At 34.7% G+C, this 22,404-nt stretch overlaps 1 protein-coding gene across 8 annotated transcripts in view; it reads right to left on the reverse strand.

Annotated features, from left to right (window-relative positions):
• Positions 1-22,404, reverse strand: part of DGKB (diacylglycerol kinase beta) — an 870,186-nt gene that overhangs the window by 522,586 nt on the left and 325,196 nt on the right. For all 8 annotated transcript variants that reach the window (XM_019958478.2, XM_019958484.2, XM_019958481.2 and 5 more), the window contains 3 exons: positions 17,615-17,731; positions 8,881-8,954; positions 5,298-5,372 (listed from right to left, as the gene is read on the reverse strand). In XM_019958478.2, the coding sequence (XP_019814037.1) occupies positions 5,298-5,372; positions 8,881-8,954; positions 17,615-17,731 (266 nt within the window). The remainder of the gene's footprint in view (positions 1-5,297; positions 5,373-8,880; positions 8,955-17,614; positions 17,732-22,404) is intronic.

Consider the following 22,404-nt stretch of genomic DNA (forward strand, 5'->3'; position numbering starts at 1 on the left):
TACTTTTCAATGAGATTTAACATTTAAATCAGTAGACTGTGTAAAGCAAACTGCCCTCTCTAAAACAGATGAGCCTCATCCAATCAATTCAAAGTCTGATAGAACAAAACGCTGATCCTATCCCAGGAAAGAGAATTCTCCAGTGTGATCACCTTTGAACTAGGATATTGACACTTCTTAGTTCTAAGCAGTTTACCAGCCTGTGAACGCAAAAATAAATATCCACTCTATAAATTTGGATTTGTCAGCCTCAGTTAACATGTGAGCCAATTCCGTATAATAAATCTTTCTTCATAATATATACTATTGGTTCTGTCCCAGTAAAGAACACTGGCTAATATACTCTTTCAAACATTTTTCTTCACACTCTCTAGGTGTTTAACTCTGATGTTTTAAATGTTTTAACACCAAAGAGGAATGCTACCATTTGAGATAAAATTTGCATTGAATTGAAGCTGAACACTGATACTTGGACATTTTGAGGTGCCTTATACCACTAGACAAATAGGCAAAAGTGACAGCTATGATGTCGGTTGGTATACAACTGACTCTGATTCCCAAGGAGAAATAGATTCGCTGATCTACAATGGAAGTAGGGAGGACTAAGTAAGATTTCTGCTCCAATCCCTGGTTTAGTTGTAAGGGTGAGGTTACACACAGCACCACACAACCCCCAATATTAGTGGCATAATCTTACAGAGGCTTATTTATCATTCATTCTATGGAGATCTCGGTTGGGTAAGGCTGGGGACGGGGGCCCTCTCTCACCATATTTTCAGGCCAATACTGCTGATCCCTGTGGTAAATGAAGAGAAACAGTGGAAACTCTACTTTCTGGTCACACTTTATTATAAGAGAAAGTCAGAGGCCACTCTTTATACCAAGGTGAAAGGAGTAAAGTCAAAATCAAGTGCCTGGAAGGAGATCTGGAAATCTTTGCTAATCAGTACTAAGAGTGCCATGCACTACCATACCTGTCACTCAAAGTAAGTGAAAAATGAATCCTGCTCTACACAAGCAGTACAAACAAAATCTCAGACCTATCAGCTAAAACTGCTTGAGTCCCTACACTAGGGAAGCATTTCCAAGAAGCTGAGGAATGTTTTATGCTTCAGCTACAGCTTTCAACCAGTAGTAAAACTAGGACTATAGGCCTACAGACTTTACACATGTTTCATTCTTTGTATTATTAATAATTTCATTTAATGAGATTCACTTATAGTTGAATATACATTTTTCTTATTGTATTTATGTACATTGAGATCAAATGGATAAAGATAAAGGAGAAAATAATCATCCCCAGAAATGTTTCCAAGAACCAGGACTTGAAGCTGGATATAGTAACTATACAAGATGCTGGGTTATCTACATTTAAGGAAGATGTGTATTTTTGCTGACATATTTAGTAGCATTAGTAATGATTGGTATTTTTTTTCCAACTTTTATCTTCAGAAAAGAAAAGATATTGGATAATTCAGTGGTTGGATGGTGGTGAACACATACTGCTTACTCCCAACAAGAATTTGTCTTTCATCCTCAGGTTATGACACCCTCATTTGGCTTTGAGGAAACAAATAATTTCATAGTAATCTTGTTAATCAAGAAGCCCTATTCCAAAGTGCTAACACTGTGACATGGGAAATAAGACAAACCAAAAATATGATTCTCCTGAGGATCTGAATCTTGAATAGAGGAATAAGGATACCCGAAGCATTTGGAATCAATTTCTCTTAGCAGTAACCTATGGAATCTGTCTTCTTAGTCAGAGTTTCCTCAAACTGTTGTTTTCTTTCCCTTTTTTTTTTTTTTAATTGGATAATTGCTTTACAGAATTTTGTGGTTTTCTGTCATACATTAACAAGAATCAGCCATTCCAGTTTGAGGAGTTGCCTCAAACTGCTCTGATTCCTATCTTTTCTGAAACATATTTCTTCATTTTTCCATTAATTCTATGAGCAACTTCATAACTTTTCAGTAAACTCTATTTTGGATCAGAAACTAGATTTTATTTCTGTTGTTTATAGAAAAGTCAATCTAACTAATGCCATATCCAACTTTAAAACTGATTAGCCATGCAAATAAAAATAAGGACATATTTTTACCTTTGACAAAAATAAAAACTACTGAAGATAGCCAATTTAAAAGATGTTATGGGAAATAAAACATTATATATTGCTTTTGGGATTATAATTCAATACAAAGTTTCTGTATGGCAATTCAGCAGAACCTGACAAGTAAAATTTAAGATATTTGAATATGCTTTTAAAAACATATTGATTGTTAACTTAAATTATTCCAATATTTTTAACATGCAGGCAATATAAATATCTCCCAGTAAGAGTAGCTAAAAACAAAAACAAAAACACTATGGAATACTGTACAGCTCTTAAAAACATTTAAACTTATCAGTATCTACTGAATTCAAACAATATTTACCATATGTTTTTGAGCAAAAAGAAGCAAGCTGCAGAGCAACAAAAAACTATACTCTAAATTATACAAAAGATCTATTTCTCTACACAAAACATACATGTAGGTCTATATATGAATACATTGTATATATACGAATGCATTCACTCAGTCATGTCTGACTCTTTGTGATCCCAGGGACTGAACTCCTGCCAGGCTCCTCTGCCCACAGAATCTTCCAGGCAAGAATACTGGAGTGTGGTACCATTTCCTACTCCAGAGGATCTTCCTGACCCAGGGATCGAACCTACATGTCTTGCATCTCCTACATGGACAGGCAGATTCTTTACCATTGTACCACCTGGGAAACCCTAATATACATATATTAATATCTATATTTATAGAAGGTCTTAGAGGATACACACAAACAATTCACAATAATAATATCCTGAAAGGTGCTAGACCTTAAAATGGGGCCCTTAACTTAATTTCTAAATTATATTCATTGTAGTGTGGAATTATACAAGTACATATTTTACTTTAATTTTTCAAAATATTAAAATAGATAAGGTAATAGGATGCCTAACAGTCAAAGAGTAAAAGGAAACATGTTATATATATTTAAAGTGCAGTAGGAAAAAAAATGAAATGTGAAAATAAGGCTAAAATCAATGTTGCTGCTGCTACTGCTGCTGCTAAGTCACTTCAGTTGTGTCTGACTCTGTGCGACCCCATAGACGGCAGCCCACCAGGCTCCCCAATCCCTGGGATTCTCCAGGCAATAACACTGGAGTGGGTTGCCATTTCCTTCTCCAATGCATGAAAGTGAAAAGTGAAAGGGAAGTCGCTCAGTCGTGTCCGACGTTACTACAGTATATTTACATAGAGCTACAATGGCACCCCACTCCAGTACTTTTGCCTAGAAAATCCCATGGATGGAGGAGCCTGGTAGGCTGCAGTCCATGGGGTCGATAGAGTCGGACACGACTGAGCGACTTCACTTTCGCTTTCATGCATTGGAAAAGGAAATGGCAACCCACTCCAGTGTTCTTGCCTGGAGAATCCCAGGGATGGGGGAGCCTGGTGGGCTGCTATCTATGGGGTCGCACAGAATCGGACACGACTGAAGTGACTTAGCAATAGCAGCAGCAACATAGTGATTATGTTATTAATTAACATTACTACAAATGATACTGATAACAAAATTCATCAGGGACATATTATGTAGTAAGTACTTTTTTATATGCTTCATGGGAATCATCCCAAATTTACTTAATAACGATCCTATGATGCTGGTACTATTATTGCATTTCATGGAGAAGATGATGACAACACAGGGAAGTTAAATGATGAGGTTTACAATTACCAGAGTCAGCAGACATTTAGTTTAACTATAAATTACAAGCAAATCCTAGGTTTACTTGGTCTAGTGGAGCTACAGAGGTCTTGGAGTAGCTCAACTTCTTAAAGCACAGTTCCTTAATCCTGCAGTGAGCACTGAATAAGTCGCTTCAGTCATGTCCAAGTCTCTGTGACACTACAGACTGTAGCTTGCCAGGCTTCTCTTTTCATGAAATTCTCCAGGCAAGAATACTGGAGTGGGTTGCCATGCCCTCCTCCAGGGGATCTTCCCAACCCAGGGATGGAACCCACATCTCTTATGGCTCCTGCACTGGCACACAGTTTCTTTACCTCTAGCGCCACCTGGGAAGCCCCAGCAGAGTAATAGCTATTTTTTTGAAGTGCAGAGAATATTAAAGAACAAGAAAAAGAGGCACCCTGGTTGAGCATCTGTGTTAATATCAAGGCTTTACTTTTGCTTGTCTTTGACAAGGCTGGAACTTACTGCATGTGGCTGAGTTAGTCAATAATCTGATCATGATCCTCTACTGGAGTTTGACAAAGGCAGTGTTCTGAACTAAATTCCTATGGGGAGCCTGCCTTCTACAGCAAGGTGGTTCCACCCATCACTGCTCAGCATTTGAAACTGGCCCTGGACAACAGGTAGCAGGGAGGGAAGAAAAAGATGAGTATAAGTGTGGGAGCCTGTGCTAATTAATTGCATATAGTTTCATTTATATAACAGAAGATTTGATGGTGTACATTTTATTCTGAGCATTTAAAAGATAACTTTAACATTTGCTTTCTCATTTCTGAGAATAACCTAGAAGACTTACTTTGATCATACTGACATATTTTTCAAAAAAAAACTTTGTTTATAGACATTTTTTCTACTTCATCTGGTTTAATGTTTCCTATCATGTTGACAGACAGAAATCAGATCAGTGAAAGATGACATTAATTAGTTAAACAGGTCAAACTAATAATGATTTATTTCAGTGCATAGTGATGACATCAAAAGTATATGGTATCTGTTGAAAAATAATTGTATTTCATTACATCTTGCCTATTACAAAGTATCTTATAAGACAGTGATAGTTATTGGATTTTGTAGGTAGTAAATGGAAAAATCACATTATCATTTCCAGTCTTTGTTAACCAGCATTTTTTCTTCTGTAGTAGATCTATATCTTATATTTAATAAAGAAAGGAAAGGAAAGCAGCACTTCCAACCAATAGATGGTTTAGTTATTTCAGCATCCAGCTAATATATGTGTATGTTTGTGGTACAATTATTATTATTATTAACATTTGCATAGTATGAGAATTACTTCACAATATTTTTAAAAGGAGGAAAATCTGATTGAAACAGGTCATTTTGAAAAACAGCATCTGCACTAGTTACTCTTATGTAGTTGATATTCAATGTTGTTATCTATGCTAATCTGGCTGCTGTATTTGAATAACATTATTTCTAGGCTTGTCAGCCTGCTTATTTAATTAATTAGTATTAAATAAGTTAATGGTAATAATATATTTAGACTTACCCTGGCATTGGTCCATTTCCAGCAAGACTGTAAACCTGACGAGGATTTAGTAGGTATTGGAATTTTCTGTAAATTCTATAAAGGTGAAAACATAGAAGAAAAAAATTAAATTTAGTGGTACCTCCAAGTTTTTATTCTAAAATGCACATTGATTTGGAACATTCTCTATCCTGCTTTTGCATATTATTTATCTAATAAGCTTTCAAATAAATACTTTAAAATACCAGAATAAAATTAAATATCTTTTCTTAATAGATCCTTGTGTAATTTACAAATTGGACCACCCTAACAGAAATGAAAGTTATTTATCCCGTATATATAATGGTTTTGGACACTTTGTATGTATGTTAGTGAAGACTATGCTCCCATTTGCTTAATTACTTCACATAAACAATCAGCTTGATGAGCTAGCTCACAAAATTTGCTAAACTATTTCACCAGGAACATATCAAACAATTCATTTTTTTCTGAAATAAATTAATCATTGTATAACCAATGCAATAGAAATGTTTCTAAGTATACACACATCCCATATCAGAATTCTGAGGCAAAATATCACATGTAAAGAAATATATTTAGTTTTTAAAATTAGTTTTTACATACATGTGAAAATATTACTATATATCTTAACGCATCCATCTCATGTTTACTGATAGGGCTTCCTTGATAGCTCAGTTGGTAAAGAATCCACCTGCAATGCAGAAGACCCCAGTTTGATTCCTGGGTCGGGAAGATCCCCTGTAGAAGGGAAAGGCTACCCACTCCAGTATTCTGGCCTGGAGAATTCCATGAACTGTATAATCCATGGGGTCACAAAGAGTTGGACATGACTGAACGACTTTCACATACACAGACACATTTACTGATAGAAATCTTCAAATATCTGTTTATATCGTCCCACTTCCTTGAGCAATACCCTTGCATTCTAGATCTGGAATAATGATACCACCCAGTGTCTTAAGAATGATTTTAGTCATCTCGGGACCTCTTTTTCCCCAGCACCCGAAACAGAGGACAATCCTGTACCTTCTAACTGAGTAATGTCTACCATACCTGGTTATTCTATCTCATGCCTTACTTCAGGCTTTCAAGTTCTCTCACCAGATCTGTGAAAGTCTTGCCTATCCAGCCTTCTTCTGTACTGCTACTTAAGTACAGTCATGCTGTTTTCAAGAAGAAAAATCACTGCCAGTCAGGAAACTTATATAATATTTTATTATATTTTCTCATCTTTCTCCTTCTTCCTCTTAAATTTCAACCCCAATGAATATCTTCTGGCTCCTTACCAAAACAGCACACCCATCCACAATTACGTCTTTTTTCTTCTTTTACCTAATACCCACTTAGAACCAACTCAAAAGCTAGACTTTTGAGTCTTCAGAGACAATCACTGTTTTCCTCTGAACTTCCATGGCACCTTTATTTTAAACACTCTTAACTTCTACCTTGGGGTTATTATAGAAAATCTATTTATGTGTCTGCCTTCCTGTAGGACTGTATCTTCTGTCTCATCCCCAGTTTCTAGCAGAGACTAGATTCTCTCAAGTGTTGCTGTGTAAATGATGTGTGAGCACTTCCACAACTGTTGATGGGTATGGGAAACTACCTATGTGTGAATGTTTATTTCTGTGACCTTTTCCTGTTTACCTAATACATCAAAGAAGAAAATCTACATATTTTGAAAGAAAAACCCTGAATGCTGTGCTGTGTGCTTAGTCGCTCAGTCATGTCTGACTCTTTGTGAACCCATGGACTGTAGCCTGCCTAGGTTCCTCTGTCCATGGGGATTCTCCATGCAAGAATACTGGAATGGGTTGCCATGCTCTCCTCCAGGAGATCTTCCAAACCCAGAAATCGAACACAGGTCTCCTGCATTGCAGGTGGATTCTTTAGCATCTAATCCACCAGGGAAGAAACATATTTTGAAAAGAAAACCCTGAATAGAATCCCCTTATTTGTGAAAGATGGCTCCTATGCATTCAGGACAATTTATGATCACACACATAATAGATCTCCTTTAAACATATTTACAGTTCTTTTGACTTTAAATGGTCCTTGTTAGTGCATAAAGGACAAAACGTGAGTGTGCATACAGGAGAACTCAAATATCCTCCTTGCCCCATTAAATTTAATTTATTGATAATTTCAGTGTATCTATCTATATTTTTTAAGGAATTAGTTTTAACTACTGGGAGAAGAGAGAGAAAGATATTTCATTTAAGGGTCATTTGGCATGATTAACGTTATTTTAATTTGAGGGGGATTTTTCCATTTGAAAATTCTTTTCACTTTATACTCTGTTTCTAATTTCAAATATGAATTTTAGCCTCATCTATTGCTTTGTGAAGAGTGTGCTTCTTTTCAAGATATCTATAACATAAACAACAAACAAACTATGAGTAGTAAAGGAAGAAATGATTTTATCATCATCATTTACTATTTCATGTGTCTAAAAGAAGGCAACTAGTCTCTTTAGTAAAACATTATAAACACTTTATATCAACAAGCCACTAGTTATTTAAAATAACTTCTATCATATTTAGCAGAGTTTAAAATATATATGTATCATGATAAAAAGGGAACACTTTTTAAGCAGAAATAATATTTTATTGAATGGAAAATGACCATTGTTCATTTAACTGAGATAAAGTTGGAAAGTTAAATGATAGGAAAGGAAATTACTTTTCAAAATTCCATTATTCATAGAAACATTTCAACTTCATTATTTGGTAAAACCACAATAGAAATTTCTATTTTATTATCATAGTGTTTGTGTGAGTGCTTTTATCTGATTCCTCATTTTTTAGCTGGGATCAGTAAAAATTTCTAGAAATTATTAAGGTAACAGGTAACAACTAAATTTCTGTTTATGATACTCCTTAGGATGACATAAGATTTATTCTTCGGTGTGGCAACTTTCATATCTTTAGCAATTATTAGAATTTAATCATTAATTTTACAAAAAGGAAAAAAAATAGTGTCCACAAGAATACTGAGACAATACGTAATGCAGTTCATTATTATTATGAATAAATATACTATTCTTCTCCAGTGTATATGTCATCATGTTCTCCAAACACACATGCAGATAATCATTAAAATATATTTTGTCTAGAAGCTGAATGTAAATTCTGTTTCTTACTACTGGGCAGGTGATGAATTCCGTTCCTTACTACTGAGTGATGATTTACCTGAAGTCACCTGTTGATCATCTAGAGAACCAATTTTCATCCAACCGTATTTATGGCTGTGCTATATGCAAAGCTCTTTGTTAATGGCTAGGGAAGTCATAGGGAGGGTGGAGAGAATTCAGATATCTGAGATATGATAATAAAATCTCTACAAATGGCCATTACTATATTAAAATTTCACTGTAAAACAGGGAGAGATTATACCAATATACATTGTTACACAGATATGACAGCACCATTTATTTCACATTAAAATTACTGAACCATGAAGGATAATAGTTTTAAATGTTTTTATACCATAAATTTAGTTTCTCTTTTCACATGTATATGACATAGTAATAAAGCTGATTTTTTAAAAAATCAGTAAATAAAGCTGATTTTTAAAAACATACCGTTCTCCTTGCTTCCCACCACTTTTGGGGTTCACAAAAACTAAAAGTGGATGAGTACCAGGAACTGGAGTGATCTAGAAGAAAAGTTGAATATGTGGACAAATTATTTACATTAGATATAAAGAGAACTCCTTGTTATTTCTACTTTACTGCTAAGTCACTTCAGTCGTGTCCAACTCTGTGCGACCCCATAGACAACAGCCCACCAGGCTCCCCTGTCCCTGGTATTCTCCAGGCAAGGATACTGGAGTGGGTTGCCATTTCCTTCTCCAATGCATGAAGGTGAAAAGTGAAAGTGAAGTCGCTCAGTCCTGTCCGACTCAGAACGACCGCATGGACTGCAGCCTACCGGGCTTTATGACATTCCAATTAGCAAATTCAAGAATATGGTTCATTTGTCCTGTAATGAGGAGATAAACAGCACAGATAGATAATAGATACTAGATCTATTTAATAACCTAGTTAAATCCTGTGCTTTGTCTCCATATGTATCAACAGGAATACCCACTCCACTAGAACAGGGGCAGAGGGTAAGGCAGGTATAATATGAAAAGAGAATAACCTCTCAGTAGCTATGAGATGAAAACAATAGATCCAATTGTGGGACACTAAATAAACCACCTAGAATAAAGCAGAATATAGTGGGGAAGAAAGTTAGGAAAGAAAGAGCTCAAATTAGAGCCATCTTAGAAATGATCCCTACTCCAGAGCTTTGTAGCACATTTGGAATCCATCTTCCCAACGACTTGTGAACGAGACTCTAAATAGATCGTTTGGGGCCACTTTCAGCCTGAGTCCCCATCTGCACAGCAAATCCCTCAATGCTTTCTTTTCCTACTCGAGAAGCAGAATGCCAGTTAATCCAGGCTACTTGCTAAACAGGAATTCATTAAATTGACTGAGTCCCTATATGCCATGCATTTTTCATCATTATATACTCGATTTAATCCAAAAAAGTGCCTGTCCTAGTGGAGCTTATAATCCGGGAGAGAAACATGAGAAACAAACAAATAAATATATATTTAGCAATGAAAAGTATCACCAGAAATAAAGCAGGTAAGGTAATAGCATTTCATTGATGAGGGGGAGAAATCATCTTTTGATAGAGTGGCAAAGAACATTTGTATTTTGTTCAAGTTCAATGTTAAGAGATAAGCTCTTTTAAATAAAAGTATTTCTATTCAACGTATGACTATAAAACTCCCATTTAAACATAGTATGATGATAATATTTTAATAATAAAACATGCAACTAACATAATTCTCTAAATAAATATTAAGTTGAAAGGTTTTAGATCAGTCTACTTTTTGAAAGTAGATTCAAAATATCCTTTATTGCTCTGGTATTTTTCCCTTAGAAAGTACTTGAAATATTCATTGAGGAGATTAAAAATAACCATTTCATTATATCATATTTTTTTCTTTTGCTTGTTAAATAATATGTTAAAATATCCTACCAATCTATTTTCTTCTAATTCTTGTGAAATGCCATTTTTCTAATGATTATAGGCACTGAGAAATTGGTGACATCTTCAGATGGTATGAGGAGGTTGAATAAAACATTCACAGTTCTTCTACTCGTATTTAACTTGTTCTCCTCACAAGCTATTTTTTCTGACTCAGTTTTACTTCCCTTTGTAAAGAGGGCACACAGATTTTGTTTCTGATGAGTCTCTCTTGCAGTTGGGAGATGAGATGGATGAGCTGAACCTGGAGTAACTTCCCAGCTCTTCTCCCGTGAACTCCATGAGCTCAATTATTACTGTACAGAAGGTGCCTCCGAGGTTAAGCCATTGTGTTACAAACTTGCAGTGTGTCTTCCCCTCTCCTTCATTAAAAGCTGAACACCAAAACACACCTCTGACAACCAGTATTCAGTCTCCTTTACTTCTCACTCTATTACAAATCAGATGGAACTCCTAACATTTTCACATGCAAAAAAGTAACAGATTTGGGAGAATGGCATTAAAACATGTAAAATATCATGTATGAAACGAGATGCCAGTCCAGGTTCGATGCACGATACTGGATGCTTGGGGCTAGTGCACTGGGACGACCCAGAGGGATGGTATGGGGAGGGAGGAGGGAGGAGGGTTCAGGATGGGGAACACATGTATACCTGTGGTGGATTCATTTTGATATTTGGCAAAACTAATACAATTATGTAAAGTTAAAAAAAAAAAAGTAACAGATGTGGATCTTAGTTGATTTTTTAACTTAATTTAAATGGTCCTTATTTTTAAATGGAAGTGGCATTCTCAAGGTAAATAAAAAATTTTAGGAAAACATAGCATGAACCCAAATACTACGTTAGGATGATCATCTCAAAATTCAACCTTCAGCTTACCATTACATGAGATTACATTACATTTATTTGGGCAAATTTTCTATCACTTGAAAATATATCCTGGAATGTCTTTCAGAAAGGTTTATTAATTGAAATGTTGAAAGACATTATGATTTATCAAAAAAGGTTGGTATCATGCTACAGAAAATTGTGTTCTGAGGAAACATTATTACGAAGATCCCACCAGAATATAGTATAGTCTGTTGTTTAGTCACTAAGTTGTATCCAACACTTTTGTGACCCCATGGACTATAGCCTGCCTGGCTCTTCTGTCTATGGGATTTCTCAGGTAAGCGGGTTGTCATTTCCTTATCCATGGTATCTTCCCCACCCAGGGATCAAACTCCCATCTCCTCCACTGGCAGGTGGGTTCTTTACTACTGAGCCACTAGGGAAGCTCCAATATAGTCTGCCGAGGATCTCAAGATACAAAAACCTAGATGTCATTTTTAGGAGTCAGTAGATGGATAATTATGTCAAATGGATTTAAAAATATGAGAGAATCTAAATAAAGAATTTAGGATAACGATGATACTCTACAAGTCACAAAAGTTAAGTACCGAACAAATGGAAGAACAGAAATAAAACCAAGTTATCAAACTTTTCCTCACATAGCCCCTTACCATAAATTAGACTTGTAAAATAATACTATATAAAAATAAAACATTAAACACTTCAATATTTATTTGTAAGTTATCAGAGACTACAGAATAGTGCCTATTTGACAATTATTCTAACAGATAAGTCAGCTGACCTAACATAACTTCCACTGAAGGAGCAATATGCGATTCCATATCAGAACCACAGAAATTCTGGTATTATGAGATCATTTAACAATGGTGGTATTTATGTATGAAATGTGATGGTTTCAGGCAAATCAGCATCTTTTTCAATGCTCATTCAAAAAGCTTCAGAATTCTGCTAACCTTTGTTACTATAACGTCTAGCATACTAAATTTGGATGCCAGGAGACCAAAGACAGTGTTTTTAGATTTGAAAGCCAAAGACCTACAGTACCACATAGCCATTTTCAAGTCTGGTGTGTTAAAAACAAACAACTACTGTGTTCACTTATAGTCCTGAAGTAAGAAGCAGCAAGCTCTGGGAGATGGTGAAGGACAGGGAAGCCTGGTGTGCTAAACTCCATGGGGTCGTAAACAGTCAGATGTAACTGAGCGGCTGACCGACAACAGCGAAGCCGCATCTTAGTGACAGAGACTCTAATTTGTAAATTAATTCTCATATTTCTCTTCATCCTTAGTAAAAGAACCCTGGGCTTTTAGGATTGCCTACATATGAGAACATTCTCTTCTATAAACATAACACAACCATAAAAATCAAGAAGCTACCATGATTCTGAACTAGTTTCTTTTGTTATAAAAGCATTATTGAGACAACTGATGAAACTAAAATGAAATCTGAAGATTAGATAGCACTAATTCATCAATTTTACATTCAAGTTCACTAATTGTCTTTTGAATTGTACCTAATGTAGTCTTTAACAGGACACATTCTGAATTTTTACTTTTATATAATAACTCTGAAATATAAAAGAATTACTGTGAAAACTGATTTACTGTCATCCTAAAATCTCATATGCATTTTGTTATAGATTTTAGTGGGATGGGAAAGAGTAAGACAAAAATACAAATATTTTTAAAATTCTGTTGTGCCTGTGTGTGTGCTCAGTCATGTCTGACTCTATGATGCCATGGACTGTAGCCTGCCAGGCTCCTCTGTCCATGGAATTTTCCAGGAAAAACTACCAGAGTGGTCAGCCATTTCGTACTTCAGGGGATCTTCCCAACTCTTTGACTTTGGAAGTAAATATTTATATAGCACTTGAAATAATTTCAAGTGGCTGCTGCTGCTAAATCACTTCAGTCATGTCCGACTCTGTGCGACCCCATAGACGGCAGCCCACCAGGCTCCCCCATCCCTGGGATTCTCCAGGCAAGAACACTGGAGTGGGTTGCCATTTCCTTCTCCAAGTGGAATGATATATAAAATAGATGAAAAGCAAATTACTCTGTCTGATGTGTAAAAGAACCCTGAACCCGTTCTCAGCTTCCCATCACACCACTCTTGTGCTTGAGCTATGTCTATGGAATCCTTCTCAAAGCAGTCTTTAAAAAAAAAAAAAAAAAACATTGGGAATGGTTAATACAGTATAGCAAAGAAAACACTGATGCTGGGGGAAAGTGTTCAGGAATATTTTATAGCAAGTGTGATACTTGAAATCCTGCAGAATGGTTCTAAATTAGGTGTGAAGGCACTACATGCAGTAGGAAACAGTTCATACTGGATTCTCCTCTATAAAAATAAATCACTCAAGATTGCATTTACTCATATAAAGGAGCAGTTTCAATTATATATTGTAAACACTTTAGAATATGGCTTTAGGGTCAGACTGGTTTGGGATCCCAGTTCAACCATTCTCTGGACATATGCTCTCTCTTTAGCAAATTCATATGTGATGGTATTAAGTGCAATCAATATACCTTTCTGTCCCAAATTCATATCTACTCTCACCCCTGAATTCTAGATTCACATATATGTCTGCCCACTCAACACTTCTATTTGGATACTGAACAGCATCAGATATTTTACTACAAATTTTATTTATCCAGACCCTCTCCATCTCAGTCAATGGCAGCTCCATCATTTCAGTGCCATGGGCCAAAGTTCTTGGCAATGCCCCTACTCTTCACTTCTTAATGAGACCAATCTCCCTATCTTACATAAATTATAGACAATGCCAATTCTCAGCCCTGACACATCTTATCTTATTCAGTTCCATATTTTCATTTATAACCGAGCACATTTTATATATATGGAGACCAGAACTCATTTTAGGGGTTGTTATAATACCCAAAATATAGAATAGGAATTCCGGACTTAAGAGACTTAAAATGACAATGAAGAGCTGATTATCAGAATCAGTAAGCCTGAGGATCCCAAAGTGGACATACATATAATCAAAGAAAAAGAATAAATTTGATACCCATGCTCTACATTTCTGTGTAGTGCATATATGCATGTGTAGTTTACAGTTTGGGGAATTATAAGAATGAGATAATTGTAAATAATAAAAATGGTAGGGAAAGAGAAAAGCAGTTGTGGTGGGGACAACACTAGTTCACTTTTAGGTATTTCATTATAAAGGTTCCTCTTTATTTTTTGCTAAGAGTATTACACACTATAGACTTTTTGGTTTGTAAGTGACACATTCGGAAATTTTTCTCGAATATTTAGGGACAAGGTAACATCGGCATAATACAGTTTGAACAACTGTTCTGTTTTTCTAATTGTTTGTTCTCATGTAGCTAATCATCTGTATTTTCACATTGCTTGCACATTTCAGTTACATTTGATCATATGTATTAAATGTAAACCTATGGTGTGAGCGATGACAAAGACGGAGTGCCTAACCACCTCTATTTGAAGTCCCCTAGGACTCGGGTTAATTAATGAGACTCATCCTAAGGTTATACATGATCTATTACTTCCTCTAATTAGAAATAATAATCCTGATCATTATGCTGGTTAGCTGGAAAGAAGTAAGATGAATGTGCTTAACTGTGATTAATAGTCTATAAGCCATGTAGATCTCTTCTGTCACTGAGTTATATGCAAACCGGGCTGCAACTCAATGCTTTTCGGTGATATATATTTTTATAACTCGCAGAAAATTAATTTTCTGGAAGATATTTTTAAATTTTGTGACAAAGAATAAGCATTTTATTATTTTAAAATGGATTACCACAACAAAAAATATTTTTCTATTTTGTATGAAATAGCTATCCAATAATTTATTGTCTACTTTTTAAATATTTTCTCCCAAATTATGTGAATACATATGTGCATCATATTGTAGTCCATTCTGCTGAGGTGAAAGAGACTGCATGTGAAAGTGAAAGTGAAGTGATTATGTACAAATATTTTTAAGACAAAAATTAAATAGCCTTCATTTTCTGATGGCCTTCATTCTCACCTCACTAACTGAGAGGCCCTAGGAATAATTTTACTTTAGAACATCAATGTATTCATTTTTAAAGTGGTAATAATAATATTTATTATATGTTGGAGACTTAAGAATTCATAATTATCTCAGACATCATTGAGAAGGATCACTTAATATTCATAAAACAGTATTTACTTACTGATGTGTTATAAGGGCTGATGCCTTCCCTTTGCTAACCAATAAATTTACCTGACAATTTTATATGTCAAAGAGAACTATAAAGTTATTATCTGGTTAGAAAAAGGAAACACATACACAGAGAAAGTTAATCATCTATTTTTTACATGATTTAGTTATAATAAGATTGAAAATTTTACATCCTTTAGAATAAAAAAGAAAATACATCTTATATTGCTACGTCAGTTTAAAGTCTTGGTTTTGATGTTTGAGTAAAGACAGGTGTAACTATAGAAATATTAAGAAAGAGACTAAAGCAGTTATAATTCTAGCACTTTCAAATTTTTGTTTCAAAATTTGCAAAAGTAGTACATGGAAGAGCAAGGAGGTCAGAAATTTAGCATTTCTAGACCTGTTAAAATTTGTTAACCAAAGGAACAGGGATATCAGGAATGTAACACAAACTCTGAGTCTGATGGCCTTCATTCTCACCTCACTAACTGAGAGGCCTTAGGAATAATTTTACTTTAGAATATCAATGTATTCATTTTTAAAGTGGTAATAATAGTATTTATTATATGTTGGAGACTTAAGAATTCATAATTATCTCAGACATCATTGAGAAGAATCAGTTAATGTTCATAAAATATTATCACAGTGGCTAGCATAGCCTGTTTAACAAATGATGCATGTTTCCCATCTATGTATGTTGGAAGTATGTTGTGAAATATATTTGTGTGAAATATATTTGAATTTTAAAATGTGTGAAAAATATTTAAATTTCAAAATTAGGTTTCCTTTTGTTATTTTCATTGCAGGAACCCAGAGTAACTAAAGATTTAAACTAACCAATATCATCAATTGACCTATTAAAACTACAAATGTTGATTTTTTTTCACTAAAAATTTCACAGGATCACTAAACTTAAAGTTTTTGCTACCATAACTGTGGATAAATTTTATATTTGGGACTTTCAATGAGATTGCTTAACACACAAGTATGCCTTTAAAAATGTGTAGAGATTGATTTCCTCTTTTGATAATTAACTTCTATACTCTCTAACCAATGTAAATAATTTTATCTCTCAGAATTTCCTCTTTTTACATTTGAATTTAATGATTCATAAACAATTTTCTATTCACAATATGTTTTATTATGACAAAAAATCAGTAATCAGATTATCAACATGTAAGCAATAATTATTGTTTTCAGTGAGACACTCAAAAAATGAAAAAGAAAGCATTTATGCAACTACCATGTGATCTCAACTGTCCTTGCAAACGAAGGACATAAAAGACATAACCCATAGAACCACAGATAAAATAATAAGTGAAAATGATATAAAATAATATATATTGAATTGAGGTATGTAACATACTATATCTTTGCGTGGTAAGAGGTTGGTAAATTTTCTTGGAGCACGTGAAAACTGCAGCATATTCTTAAGGAAAAGAATTAGAAATTGGAAGAGAGAAACATACAGATAGGAAAACAAAACAAAAATGACTTCAGAAAACAAAACAACAACAAAAACTTAATCCATAGATTAAGCCAAGTTCTTTGAGTGTGTTCATGTTTGAAAGGGACACAGGTTCAATTCCTGGTCCAGGAAGATTCCACGTGCCATGGAGCAACTGAGCTCAGGGGGCCAGAACTACTGAGCTCGCATACTACAACTGCTGAAGCCTGAGTAACTAGAGCCTGTGCTCTGCAACAAGAGGAGCCACCACAATGAGAAACCTGAGCACCACGAGAAGGAGATGCCCCTATTCTCTATAACTAGAGAAAGCCAGCGCACAGCAACGAAGACACGGCTGAAAAAAAATTCCACACAGAAGAGGTCATTTTATTATTTTCTGAAAACATTTTTTCAGTCAAAATGACTTCCAAATAGATAGAATAATATATATAGGGAGAAAGTATGCTTGTAAATAAATAATGCATACATATATAACAAATGTGTATATTTAATAATAATTTGCAAAAGCTTCAGATTGACAAAAGATCTCTTATAAATTTGAGTTTAAATGAAGACAAGGGCATAAATGATTAACCTAATCAGAATGTCACTTTCTCAATCAACTATAAAACTGACATCTTGATAAATTAATAAAAATGTTTCTAAAATTATCTACTGAACAAATTTTCACATTAAATAAATCTGTTGATAGCTGGACATATGCCCTTCTAAGAGCACCAAAGTAACAAATATGAAAGCTATGAAAATTTGGATTAAAATAATCCTACCTGCAGGCCTTGTCCATCCACAGTAACAGAGTTAGCTCTTTGCATTTTGTTCTTGTCGGTCACTTTGTTTGACTGCTGGGAACTACCCTTTTCCCTTTTCACTGTTGCTTGTCTTTCCTGTTAGGAAAAAATCTTTTATCAAAATATTGAAAATATTTAATTGCTTTACTACAAAGGCAACATAGAGAAGAATCTCATGGCTACTAACTTGGACCCAGCTTCCTAATTTGGGGTTTCTAATGAATAATATGAAACCAGATGCTTTCTACTGGCTCAAAATATATGATAGATGCATGACCATAATATCAGTTAAAGAAAGGTTGTGAAAGAAAACCAAAACATATTATCATAGATGCCCAATTATGACTCTGTTAAAAGTTCTTAAGGACTACTAAAGCTAATCATTTTCATAAAAAATGGTACAGATAATACTACAGGTCTGTAAAGAAATTTGTACTGAGCACTAAATTTAATGCTCATAAATAAATGCAATATTGAAAATAGACCCTTAAACTACTATTAATTATCAAGAGTGACATAAAACTTAAAACACACACTCCTTCCCAGCTAACACTTATATTCACCATAACAGAAAACATTTTCATAGTTGTCTTCTTCCTGTTTCTATTTCTTCTCCTCTCACTCTTTTCAACCCAATCTAATAAACTTTTATCACCACTAATGCACCAAATCACGTTTTATTCAAATCACCAGTGACCTGCTCATTTGCTGCACTTGTTGATCAGTCTTCAACTTATCAATTTTTAAGCAGCATTTGACAGAATTTACCTTTTCTTCTAGAAAATTTGGTTCAACTGGGTTCCAGAACACTTTTCTTAGCTCTCCTCTTACTTTACTAACTTCTCCCTAAGTCTTTTCTGTTATTCCTCCTCCAGCCTTATAATCTCAACATTTAACCCTTGACCTTTCCCTTGGGTCTCTCATCTTCACTGTGTACACACACTCCCTAGGTAACTTCATTTACACCCAAGGCTTTTGACTTCAATTTGATAATGAACACTAAGTTTATATTCCCTGTTAAGAAAAGGAATATTCTTGCCATATCAGTAAACAACGATATCACAGAGATCAGCAATTTCATCCCTCTAAATGTGGATTTCTGACCCCTAAGGGCAACCAGGAAGAACAATACCACCTTGCTGCAGCCACTCTGTATGGTGAGCACTGAGGAACTCAGAGTGTGAAAAAAATGCAGGATACTGTTCTTAGATAGCTGAGATGCATATGAAATCATTTCAGTGTCCAGATTCTTGCATCATCCCATACAGAAAAAGCTTCAAATTTCTTAACTTGAGATATCTGGTTTTAATTCACAAAAATATTTTTGATGTTCATAATACCTGCCTTCTGTTGCAAATTTCTATATATCCTGACTCCTGCCCCCACATCCTCAGAGCAGTTCTCTCAGGGTTACTTGAAATGTTGTCTCTTGGGCTTAAGTCCTAAAAATTCCCACCAAATAAAACATAACCCTGAGCTTTTAGGTTGTAACTATTTTTTATGTCAACACTGTTCAGATTTTCCCCAGGAGCTTAATTCCTATAAATAAATGCCCTTTCTCTCTGTCCATATAAGTATCTAGAATGCATATGAATCCTGAAACAATAAAAACTAATTAAAAGTTTCTCCCTATCCACCTTAAAAATAAATCCCAAACTGGATGATGATTCATCACATCTATCATTACATGTTTTAAGCCCCCATTATCTTATTTGCCTTAATTATTGTGGCCATCACCTTAATGAGTCAATCACTTTCTATTTTGTCTCCCTCCAGGTGATTCTCTATGTAACAGCCACACTCATCCCTTATTATTGCACTCCAGCTACACCAACCCCATCTTTGTTTCTTGATCACAACAATTGTGCCTTAATACAGGGCTCTTACATCCATTCTGCACTCTGCTGGACAGCTCTTCTTGCTCCTGGTCAAACATTATACTCTGTTCCTTTATATGTTTGTGTGTATGCATACTTTTTTTATAATTTAAAATGTTATCTATTGAATACTGGTCTTCCTACACTTTAATCAAAGCTCCATAGAGAAATGACTTTGCTTAACTGTTTCACATTGAATCCTAGATCAGTGCCTGATAAAATCACTATAAATGAATGCAGAAATAAATCAGTCTTAACATTCAAAAAATCAAGCAATTTAAAGTGCCTGAAATATTGTGTTGAGAAGAATTCCTAAGGCATGTCTAAGCTTGATATGAAAAATGGTCCTGATCAATTAGCAATGTCTCCTATGTGTGCTTAAAGGTCTGAGTGCCATGTATTCTCTGTAATATATTCAGATACATATATATGTTTCTGTTCCTATATTTGCATGTATTTTGTCAATTACTTCTCAATTACTGTCATTTAGGAAAATATTTTTAAGTGGAATTAAAAGTAAAGCTCTTTTTATATATATTAAGGCCAAATGGAACAGAAAACTTCTTGGACCAAAATAAATGCTAATCAGCATAGCCCTTTTATAGTCCTTGCAATTTCATGGTGCACTGAATATATTTTTGTGTAGATAAAAATGGCTTGTGCAATAGGATTCCTGAAATTCAAATTCTTTGGAAACTGATATATATTCATATAAGCAGAATTTCTGGCAAAGATATTGGTATTTTAAGGAACAGATCATTCTTTCTAAGCATGTAACTTACATTTTGTCCACAGATAGTTAAGAGTATAATGAATAAATGAGTGAATTATAGGATGAGATTTGGAGTCAGAAATCCCAAGTGGAATCCATCTCCGCTACTTAAATACTATGTAGCCTTAGAGAATTGAGTCTTACTCAAATGGAGTCAGCAATACCTATTTCTCAAAGTTGTATATGACTTAAAAGAAAATATATAAAGTTCTAATGTTGTGCCTACATTGCTGCTAAGTCGCTTCCGTCGTGTCCAACTCTGTGCGACCCCATAGACGGCAGCCCACCAGGCTCCCCCATCCCTGAGATTCTGTAGGCAAGAATACTGGAGTGGGTTGCCATTTCCTTCTCCAACGCATGAAAGTGAAAAGTGAAAGTGAAGTCGCTCAGTCGTGTCCGACTCTTAGCGACCCCCACAGACTGCAGCCCACCAGGCTCCTGCATCCATTGGATTTTCCAGGCAAGAGTACTGGAGTGGGGTGCCATTCTCCACAATTATGTTAACATGCCATAAAATATTAAACCTGAGACGTTTGTTCTATCTCTAAACAAATCAATCTTAACAAACTGCAGCATTTACTCCGTATTATTCCTTCACAGTTGTGTCTCTTTACAGAAACTCAATTTAGATATTGGTTTAAAATGTAATATAAATTAAGGGAAAGCATTTTAGAATACAGAGCTGAGCTGTTTTTGAAAACACGAAAGCAGCAAAATGAAATATTCAACAAATTTCATGAACTGAAAAGAACTTCAAGAAACTATTCAGTAGTCGAACTTCCTAACTCACAGGTAAGTTACCGTAAATTAATTTCTATAAACCCATACGGAATCCTCCTAACAAAACCTCTTCTATAGGCCTGCAAACTTTTATTGATTATAACCGAACAGTCTGAATACTCATCAACTTTTTGGAGAGGGCTGTAAAAAAAAACCAACCAACCACCAACGGTCCTAGTGCATGTGCTAAATAAATGAAAGTTATAGTGAATAATGTAAAATAGGTATAGCTTTTCCATTAGGGTGCTCTTTAATATCACCATTATGTAAAATGCTTGTTATATTTTCAAATACATATATATGAAAAAGTTAACTAATTATAGTAGGCATACTTATAAATGAGTAAAGCTCAGCAACCTACATTTGAAAATCCATAGCATGTTGCGCTGAGTTCAAGCATGTAATACTTGGTGGGTGTGGGGATTTTTTTTTCTGAGTTCTAACATTCAGGTAAATAAAATGTGGTAACAGTGTTTTATAAAAATCTACACTGTGAAAGTTATCATTTATATATCGTATATTCTGCCTTGTAATCCAATATTGTTATTTAGCATTAAATTCCCAAATGCTTGAGTTATAAGATCTAAATAAAATTTAAGTTGATTAGTCACAATGAAACTCAGTATTTGCATCCAGACTATTTATAAATGTAATTCTGGGCATTTAAAACAAGTGAGTATATGTCTGTAAAGAATTACCAAATTATCAATTAATAATATTTTATTCTTAGCCCATAGAGCTGGGCTTCCCTGGTGGCTTAGCAGTAAAGAATACACCTGGCAATGCTGGGCATATTTTATCCATGGGTTAGGAAGATCCCCTGGAAGAGGAAATGGCAACCCATTCCAGTATTCTTGCCTGGGAAATCCCATGGAGAGAGGAGCCTAGTTGGCTACAGTCCATGGGATCCCAAAAGAGCTGGGCATGACTTAGCAACAAAACAATAAAAAAAGTGTATAGCTGGGGGAAATCCTGAAACTCTAGCTGGCAGAAAGCACTTGTTTAAGTGATTTCATTTCTTTCTAGGGGGGTCATCCCTCTAAGAAAACTGCAGACTAGACAAATCTAATGCTTTCTAGTAGCAATAGTAAAATTAAAAAAAAAAAATTTAAAAACCCTAAATTGACTTTTCAATTGTTAAAACTTTATTTTTAAAGTCTAGAATCATAAGAGGTATATCACAGATTATGAAAAAACTTCAGTCAACTCATCATCTAGATAATAAAACATATTTATTCAAATACACACACACGCCAAGAATAAAGTGGTTTCTTTGTTTAATGGAAATATGCTTAGTGGTTGGAATTTCTAGAATTAATCAGACTGACAATTTAAAAACA

The sequence above is a fragment of the Bos indicus genome, chromosome 4 (genome assembly GCF_029378745.1).
Source record: "Bos indicus isolate NIAB-ARS_2022 breed Sahiwal x Tharparkar chromosome 4, NIAB-ARS_B.indTharparkar_mat_pri_1.0, whole genome shotgun sequence".
Classification (NCBI taxonomy): domain Eukaryota; kingdom Metazoa; phylum Chordata; class Mammalia; order Artiodactyla; family Bovidae; genus Bos; species Bos indicus.